General features: G+C 43.0%; 1 protein-coding gene across 4 annotated transcripts in view; it reads left to right on the forward strand.

The window, feature by feature from the left end:
• The window catches only part of UBE4B (ubiquitination factor E4B), a 36,328-nt gene extending 29,835 nt beyond the window's left edge, over window positions 1-6,493 (forward strand). For all 4 annotated transcript variants that reach the window (XM_019008777.2, XM_015648469.3, XM_015648470.3 and 1 more), the window contains 6 exons: window positions 81-225; window positions 1,303-1,437; window positions 1,810-2,001; window positions 4,203-4,377; window positions 4,797-4,943; window positions 5,193-6,493. In XM_019008777.2, coding sequence (XP_018864322.1) covers window positions 81-225; window positions 1,303-1,437; window positions 1,810-2,001; window positions 4,203-4,377; window positions 4,797-4,943; window positions 5,193-5,251 — 853 coding nt within the window. In that variant the 3' untranslated portion in view covers window positions 5,252-6,493. The remainder of the gene's footprint in view (window positions 1-80; window positions 226-1,302; window positions 1,438-1,809; window positions 2,002-4,202; window positions 4,378-4,796; window positions 4,944-5,192) is intronic.
• The last annotated feature ends 3,401 nt before the right edge of the window (window positions 6,494-9,894 follow it).

A 9,894-nucleotide genomic window follows, 5' to 3' on the forward strand; every position in this document is an offset into this window, starting at 1 on the left:
AGTGCAGGAGTTGCTGGGGTTGCAGTCTGCTCTGCACACCCACCTGCTCTGCCGTGATACCTGTGTTTCGATGTTTTCAGCTCTGGGAAGCAGTTTGTTCGCTACATCAACATGCTGATAAATGACACAACTTTCTTGCTGGATGAGAGTCTGGAGTCCCTAAAACGTATCCATGAAGTGCAAGAGGAGATGAAGAATAAAGAGCAATGGGACCTGCTGCCCAGGGTGAACAGAGCTGTTTTTCAAAGTGCCCTTTACTTATTTTTAATTCTTCAATACAAGACCATTAAAAAAACTTTTTTATAAGGGGCAGCACCAAGGAGCTGCTTGTGAGAAGCAGTTCTCGATGCTTTTTCTTGCTGCCAGTATAGCCATGGCCACTCTGGATGACATTCTGGAGAAAACATCATTCTGCCTAGTTATGTTGTGGCTGGCAAAGAGAGTGGTGTGAAGTAGAAAGAGTAGAAAGTTTCAAATTATTATACACTTAATTCTAAGTGGAGAAACCGAGACTTTAACCTTCCTGAAGGAGGTTTGGGAAGATGCTCGCCAGTTGAATTGACTTCAAGGAATAGAAGCTTTTTTATTCTGCTAATGCATTGCTCCTTGCTAGATTTGATGCAGACAATTATAGTCCTGTACCTCAGAGCTTGGCCTGATTAAACCAAAAATTGTGTGTTGACCCACCAATGTCAGGTATTTCTATTTTAAGGTTATTGATTTTTAAAAAGTACAAAAGGAAAAGCTCTAAAGATCTTGTTTGTTAAACATATTCTGGTTTGCTCTTCTGAAGCCTTTCTTCCTGTCTCTGCCTACCAGCAAGGTAAAGCCATTACTGTAGTTACACAATGAGCTGGTGCATCACCTACAGATTGTTCCACTGGGGTGTTTATTATTTATGATGGTGCATAAATTAGAGAGAATTAGAGAGAACTTCATTTGACTCTCAGATCCCAAGCTGGTTTTCAAGTTTTGGCATTTGGATGGAAAGGAAGCATAACCCAGTTCTGCAGCTGTGAGGAGCAGTTAGAAGATGTAAACAAACTCAATAGCCACAGGGGCTTGTTATGCTGTTTGCATTCATTCTTTAGTGTTGCAGAATTCTGGAAAATTGATGCAGACATTAGTACTGGGTAATAGAAGTGAGCAGCTGTACCTCAGATTAAAAGATGTCCCGCATCTGTATTTGAATTACTGTCTTCCTTTTGTCTAGATCCCCTTAGCATTGTGGCTGTGAGGTTTTAATGAGTGATGGTGTAGGAGATTCCATGGATTTGTAAGCACCCTGTGTTTATTTTGCAGGATCAGCAGCAGGCCCGGCAGTCACAGCTGGCTCAGGATGAGCGTGTGTCCCGTTCCTATCTTGCCCTGGCAACAGAAACTGTTGATATGTTCCATATCCTTACCAAGCAGGTCCAAAAGCCTTTTCTCAGACCTGTAAGTCCTGCTCAGATTTAAGCTGGTTCCCTGCTTCTCTAACATCTCTGGCTAATAACCTGGAAATGTTTGGTAGTGCTTAGACTCCTTTCTCCTCCCCTTTCTCCAACTCATTAAAATCTAATTGCTGTTGATGTTATTTGATGATGAGAGCATTACCTGAGTCACTGACATGGTGTGATCCTCCCAGACAGAAACTGTTTGCATGACATTTTTTAATGGCAAACATGCATAAAGAACAAACGCTTCCTGCAAGCCTACCAAATGAAAATTTTATTAGTTAATAAATCCTAATCTTGCTATGTGCAACTCTAGCAATAATCTTTATCACTGCCTTCACACAGTGATCTGTGTTTCACTTTGCTTTTGTAGGAACTTGGACCACGGCTGGCTGCTATGTTGAACTTTAACTTACAGCAACTGTGTGGCCCCAAGTGCCGTGACCTGAAAGTTGAAAACCCAGAGAAATATGGGTTTGAACCAAAGAAGCTGTTGGACCAACTGACTGACATTTATCTGCAGCTGGATTGTGCTCGCTTTGCTAAAGCGATTGCTGATGATCAGGTGAGCTCCAGAAGGATGAAGGAAAAGGGCAAGAGCTCTGTGGACAGGCAGGACTTTGCAGAACATTCTAGAAATGTCTCATCTTGCTTGTGTGCTGCCAGCCAGTTTGCCTTCCATCCCTGCAGTTTGTTTTCTTTCAGCAGATCATCTCTGTTCACATTCTGTCTGCTCTTTGTAGATGGGTGTTCCCAGTGCTTTGCAAACCTGTAAACATACATAAATATCCATAGCACTTCACAGACATAGGGAATTTCCTGAGCAGGCTGTGCTTGTTGCCTACAGCCTCATTGTAAATTAGCAGAAATACTTTCTTCCTTTGCAAGTGGGAGATCTGAGGCAGAGTTTTGACTCCTTCCCCCTTCCTCACCAGAACAGGCAGAGCTGGGACCAAGAGCCTCCTTCAACAAATCAAAGTTCATTCTCTAGATTTACAGTTCCCAAACTGTATTCCCTCTGCAATCACTTTATTAAATGGCTGTGTAATAAAGTGACAAAGCACAGCACGTATGAGCCGATTAGCGACACCTTTGAACTCCTTGTGGTAATTTCAGAGCAAGATAAGCTATTGCTCAGCTTTGTGTTCTTGTAAAGTTGTCAAACTACTGAGTCACATCTGTCCATGGCCATGGCTTATGATACAAACTTCTTAAAGTGTAGAGGGGAAGACACAGCAGCTACTTGAGATCCTAGTGGTTTCCAGCACATGAAGCTGTTTGCATGTCTAGAGAAGCAGCAGCATTGGGGTAGCTCAAGATCGTTTTTGTGCAGTTATTTAAGTTCTGATAATTGCAGATAATACCAGTAACTCATCTGAAACAGACCTTATGTGTTTGCATGTGTATAATGAATATTTTTATGCTGTTCAGTATTGATGAAAGTGAGAATGTTATCCATCATTCGTCCGTGCCAGCCATAGCAAATGCACAGACTGATGTAGGAATTCTAAAGAAAGAAGCCTGCGGGTGTGAGAACTGGCAAAAAGCTTAATTAACAAAGTGGCCCTTCATCCAAGAGGAGTGGGGGGAGTGACCAGTCTCTTGGAAACTGTCAGTGACAGGAAAGAAACACCAAGGAAATGTGTGGTTGGTTAATGGCTACTGGTAGTGGGAGAAAAAACAAAACAAACAAAAAGTTGCTTGATCATGGTGGGATCTCTGTAAAGCATTTTGAGGGATGTCCCATTTGTAAATCCCAGCACGCAGGAGAGGGAATCTGCAAACATTTATAGAGCCCTGGGCACGTTGCCATGGTTCTGTTCCCTCTGAGCAGGAGAAAGGCGTTTGGGTGGGCACGGTGTGTCCTGTGTGCTGAAAGGCATTGCTTGCTGCACAGTGGTGCAGATGAAAGAAGTGGGGCTGTGTTGAACACTTTAAAAATCCCAAGGGAAATGGAAATCTGTGAGACTTAGTGTGTTTTGTTTTGTCATATAATTCAGCCTTGCACTGTAAAGCAGATAACACTTTTTATTAAAAGGTTTATGTCAAAACATGACATTGTGAACTTGAAGGAAAATGGTGTCTCTGTAAGACACAGACAGCTACAAAAGTCCTTCCCCACCTTTCTTTTTCACGTGAAAGTAATGCTTGCTTCAGCTGCATTTGGTCTCTCTGGATATTCCTTCTGCACCAGGTGGCAGATTTCCAGCATTCACTCTCTCTGAGCAGTCTTGCTATTTTTGCAACATCGTGGGGTGGGTTTTTTGTTAGTTTTTGTTTGGATTAGAAGAAAGAATCACTCCTTTCCCAGTACTGCCTTGCATATTACCAGAGAAGTTAAGAAATATTAAAAAAAAATTTAAAAACTCATTTTATGCTATATTTTCAGCCAAGACTTGTGAGAACAAGAATACAGACAGGAGAATGGTGAGACAGATGTTTTGTCTAAGAACAGTTCTAATAATTACAGTCAGCTTCTCTGAGCATCTTCCTCATTTTCTTTAGGTGATGTTGCCTTTTTCTTTTTTGGTCCTTAATAGTTCTACAGTGGTGATGATTGGTAAAAAAAATCCTAAGTCTCCCCCAATGCTGACATTTTGATGCTAGATGAATGCTACCTACATACTGTTTGCTTTGATGTAAGGTTGAGGTTTCATTGATCCCTCCTTCTGCCATTTTAAAAATGCATTAAATATCTTTACTGTTTTTATGGCATGTAGGGATACTGCAACTCAGCAAAGTTGTCTTTTTATGCTTTGCCTGTAGAGGTCCTACAGTAAAGAGCTCTTTGAGGAGGTTATCTCCAAGATGAGGAAGGCTGGAATCAAGTCTACCATAGCAATAGAGAAATTCAAACTGCTGGCAGAGAAAGTGGAGGAAATTGTTGCCAAGAACGCCCGTGCAGAGATCGATTACAGCGATGCCCCGGATGAATTCAGAGGCAAGTGGATCTAGGAGAGAGGGATTTGGTTTGTTCCATTGATTTCATATGTTAATGGAAACTATTTATTGTTTATGAAGCCTTGCATCTTGCTCTATTTCAATGGTGTAGTTAAGTAAATACAGAGCTAAGAGTTGCTTTAGTTTTCCCTGGGATTGTACTGTCCAGTCCCAGCCACGCTTTGCTTACATGTCCTTGAAAAGAGAAACACCCACCTGAAAACAGGGTGACAGTAGTGAATGCTTAGTCCCAGGTCAGAAAGGGAAAAGTGCTATAAAGATTTATGTCCATTTAACCTTTTTGTGTAACTTCAGCAGCGTGCTGGGGACCCTGAGCTCTGGTTCTGCACTCTGGGCTTATGGGCAGGTAGAATCTGTGGCTGTTTCCTCACTTTGATCAGGAGACCCTTGTGCCCCCAGATCCCCTGATGGACACTCTGATGACCGACCCCGTGCGCCTGCCCTCGGGAACGATCATGGACAGGTCCATCATCCTGAGGCACCTGCTCAACTCCTCCACTGACCCTTTCAACCGGCAGACGCTGACAGAAAACATGCTGGAACCAGGTACTGTGGGATGTGGGCTGGGGACAGGGCTGGGATTTCATAGCACAGCGCTGAGGCCTCTGCTTTCCCTTTTTCTGGGGAAAAAACCCTCACACCCTTGCTTTTGTAACTACTGGGCTGAAAAACATCATGGTATATAAATGAGAAATGGCTATTGGTCACGAGGGGCTTGTTTATAGTACAATTACCAAGTAATTTAATCATTCTTTTTTCTCTCTCTTTTTCTTTTTTGTTTTTTTACCTTACCAGTGCCAGAACTTAAAGAACAAATCCAAGCCTGGATGAGAGACAAGCAGAATGACCATTAAAATTCCCTTGCAGTGCAGGCCCCACCAATGGGCAGAGCAGGGCGTGGGCTGTTGTGGCAGGAGTGGAGCAGCCACCCCTGGGAGCTGTTGGTGGGAGTGGCACCATCTCGGCGCTCACTTGCAGGAGGCACCGGGAGCTTGAGGACGAGGAGAAAAGCAGCTTCATTCTTGTACATATATTTAAGTGATAACGATGGTCAATAACACGGAGGACAAGCTAGGAAGTTACTTATGTTACAAAACTGTCCTTCAATATGTCACATTTTGGAGTTTTTACAGCTGAATTATTTTAGCAAAGACGAATGGATCAGGGCAGCATCCCTTCAACCTTGTTTTTTACCGCCAGATATCCGTTAATTTGATTGTGGTTAGAACCTTGGACATTTTGCTGCTAAAGTAACTTTTTTCTCTTTCCCTTTCTTTCTTTCTTTCTGTTCCACCCATCAAACCTGCACTGCTGTCTTTTTTCTTTTGTAATGCAAAAAATACAAACCCTGTGAAAATCAAAATCATTCCCCTGCCCTTAAAAGAACATATTTTGTGCGATAACTGTGCCTGCAACAAAGTGTTCATCTTGGGATCGTATTTTTATATTACACATATTTGCCTATTTGATTTTTAATTGGTGTTAGACACAAGGATAATTTCAAAAAAGCGAAGACTTCACACCTGGATTTTAATTTCCTTTCCTTGAGATGTCCCTTTCCTTTATGTTGATCAAGATGCTCTGGTACTTGTGAAAAGCCTTGAGATAAAAATACGTTAAAACAGCTGCCATGAGTGAGATGCTTGGGAATACCAGGATTTCAGTGACTTTAAAAAAAAAATAAAATACATTCTTTCAATGCTGCAGATCTATGCTAACTGACAGTTCTGAGCCATTGGAGCTTGTCCACAGAGAGCAGATACTTTTATCCTTGGAGGCTGCAGTTTGGGGCAGGGGTCATTTTTTATGTTGCATACCAATTTGTATCCATGGCTTGGCCTTACCAAAGCAGAAAGGGTGCAGGAAATGTAGAATTACGTTTTTAAAAAAAAATATAAAAAAATATTCACAAACATTTTTATATTACTGCCCCCTGCATATGATACTTGAATTTCCTTTTTAAAAAGGATTTGAAACCACAGTGTTTTAAAATTAAGTTGGAAAAAAAGGTTGTTTTTCTTTTATTTGTTTTTCGCCATGTCTTCTGTTCAATTCCTGACTCTCTTGAACTACAATAAATGATACACACTCGCACAGAATGTTTCCTTGGTCTTTCTTGTAAGAGTGGCAGTGAAAATAGAAAAAGTACAAATGATTGGGTGTCTTTGTTCTGGTTTGCTGATAGTGAGTTAGGATCTGGAGATAACTTAGTGAATTGTGTGGACAATTTCTGTGCACACAGATATCAGTAATACTTTAAACTCAAGAATGTTCCTGAGCAGGTGCTGCTGAGCACCTCTCCATAGCTCTGTACCAGCTGGGGACAGCTCCAGGGGGAGTTTTGGTGAGGTTCTATGGAATCCAGCACTGACCTTTTAGGTGTGCAAATAACTCTAAATTATAAAATGTCAAGGTACTGTTGTGGGCTGGTTTTTCATTTGTTTGTGGGTTTTTTAGTGGTGCTTCCTCTTACAGCATGAATGTCTATTTCTTTTCTCCAAGGATGGGAGAAGATTCCAAAGCTTCTGTCTGCATCGACTGCTGCAACAGAGAATTTTGTTTGTTGGTTTTATAGTTGTAACCTTCACTGCTTCCACAAATTCAAATCTCTCTCTTCTTCCTTCTTCAGCAAGTCACAGATCAAAGCCTGCTCTGCTTTCCCCTGCAGGCTGCCAGTCAAGCAGCCAAACCCAGCACAGACTGGGGAGCGTTGTGCTGAGCTGTGTGAGATTTTCTTCTTCAGTGAAGAGATAATTTCTCTCTGTATATTACATGTTCAACTGTCCCCTCGTTATTGAGGATGATTGCATGAAATCTCTATGAACATTCCAGGGTCCACATTCTTTGATGAAAGACAAATTCAGCAGTGAATATGTGTTTTTACTGGAGAATGATTAAGTATGGTTTTTTTCCTGCAAGTCAGTAGCATCTATTTCTTCTATGACAAACTATAAAATGATTTTAAAATGAAAATTCTTTAGTTTTGGGTTTTGCCAGGAGGAAATAGAAATATTTACGTTTGGGGTGGGATGTTTTAATTAACACAATGCCCTTCACAATCTGAATTTATATTTATTCTTCCATTGTGTCAGACCCTGACCTGAGGAATATAAATAGCAAAGTGCATTACTGAGATGTTTTGTCTAATTATGGCATACATCTATCATTTGAAAACATGTCAATGCAGATATTGCACAAGACACAAAGGCTTGACATAAGTGGCCAAAACAATTTTATCTGGACAACTAGTGTCAAGTATTTCAAAGGTGTGGGCTCAGACAAGTGTTCTCCCAAATTCTGCATTTGTGAACAGAACAATGGAATGTATTTTAATACAAGCTGTTGAAAGTGCTGTTCTATTTGGTCTGGCCACAAATGTGTATCAAACCCCCCTGACCTTCAGTGGATTGTGGACATTTGAGTGACTGAAAAGCAAAGCTGAAGCTGGATTAAAAATCAATCTCCCACAAAAGTATATTGGTTGTGTGACAATTCTTAGTTTAGTTAATTAAATGCTACCTGCAGTTTTTGGTGATGTCCTTTTCCCTCACTAAATTTACCTTTTCCAATCTAACTGTAACCTCACTGCAATACAGAGACTTTGTATTTGAGATCACAGAAACTATCAGTGGAGGGATTTATGTTTGACACGTCCGTGTGTGTGCAGAATGGAAATGTCTGAGCAGGGAATGGTTTACCCCAGCACTGGATAACTCAGACTGTTACAAAGTGAGCTTTCCTTGGCATTTATCGTGTGTCACTGCTCTCCCCTTGTCCTGCAGCTCTAGAGACGAGAAATTCCTGGGGCAAGCGCTGATACTGCAGCAATACAATTCAGGACAATTGATTCTATTGTATCACAATTTATACTTATGTAATGGCCCAATTTACATCTCTGGCAGCTCTTCCCTGCTGGCATCGAGGACAGCTAATGCTGTTGGTAGCAGGCTGTCAGTCAGAGCCGGAGCCCAGCCCCAGGAGCGTTGCAGCAGTGTCACTGTGCCCTTCTCCCTGAGCTCAGCCCTGCCCTTCCCTGAATCCTCCCCTGCCTCGGGCCTGGAGCCCACTGATGGCAGCAACCAATGTCCTCTCTGCTAGTAAATGCAAGAAATAGCTACATTCCTTACTTTCCTGTTTCCCCTCGTGTGGCTTGGCATCCTCCGGCTGTTGCCAGCAGGTTTTCTCAAGGCTCTGTGAGCAGGGTTAAAAACTTGGCCATTGGCCTGATGCAGGAGCTGCTGTTCCTAGGAGACACCACACAAACTCTGCTCAGGTCTAATTAATCACCGTGTGGTGATTAGGCACCCTCTATCTGGACAGTTTGCCGGAGGTTCTGAAACTGGTTTGAGTTTTTTTGAAGCATTCTTGCCTTTTTACTCTCAGAGAATAGCTGCCCTAATTCTCCATAGATCTAGGTGGAAGTTAGCATGGTTACACCGCCCTAAAACCACCATTAAATCATCTGTCCCATCAACAGGAAGTATTCAGAGTTCAAACAATGGTATTTTCTGGGACATAGGAAAGCCATCTCTTTTTGATTTGTTGTTTCTGTGGCAGTATTTCTCTAAGCCTCCTGTTCAGCCACGTACTGTTGGGCTTCTGCATTTGTTACCGTAGCTGCAGATGAGACTGGCAAGGGGAAATAGTCACTTTTCACCAAACAAAGTAAAAAATAACTCATTCTGCCAAAAATCTGAACTTTAAGGGGAACAGAAAGGACACGGCGGAGACGAACATAGCTTATAGCCAGGAGGCTGCCAACAGAAATAAACCTTGTTCTGGAACTAGAAATCTCAGGTCCTGACTGTTCTCAACACCTAAAATCCATTTTGGATATGATGGTGTATGCAATAGATGTAATTAAGGCATTTCATGTAATATGATTTTCTTTAAAGTGCTTATAAGCTTAAACACGAACCAGTTTCTAACAGCAGAAATGACCAAATTACTAATAAGGAGGAACTTAAAGCCATCAAAATAAAATTTTACTTTGCGAATATGCATTAAATTATTGAAAGTATGAGAGTTAATCGACTAAATTTAATACATTATGAGGTTTAAAAATACATTATACGGTCCAAAAATATGACGGGGGCTGCGCAAGAAACGTTTTGAAGGGAGGGAGGGAGGGAGGGAGGGAGGATTCCTAAGCCCACCGCCGTTAGGCCGGTTCAGGACCCGAATGCGGCGGGAGGGCAGCGAGCGGGGCCCGGCAGCGCGCGGGGCCGGTGAGGCCGGAGCGGGAGCAGCGCCCGCCGGGCCGGGCCGCTCCCAGCGCGGGGGGCGGGGCCGCCGCTTCCCATTGGCTCCGAGGGCGCAGGCGTGATTTGCATCGCGGGTTCTGATTGGCTGGAGCTGACGAGGCCCCGCCTCCCCGCGCCGGCGCGGCGCAGGGCTCGGTTCGCAGGGCGGTGCCTCTGCGGCCGGGAACCGCCAGGGGGCGCTGGCGGCACGGCCGGCTGTGATTGACGGGACGGGGGCGGGCACACGCGGGCTC

This window comes from Parus major, chromosome 21, assembly GCF_001522545.3.
Source record: "Parus major isolate Abel chromosome 21, Parus_major1.1, whole genome shotgun sequence".
Classification (NCBI taxonomy): Eukaryota; Metazoa; Chordata; class Aves; order Passeriformes; family Paridae; genus Parus; species Parus major.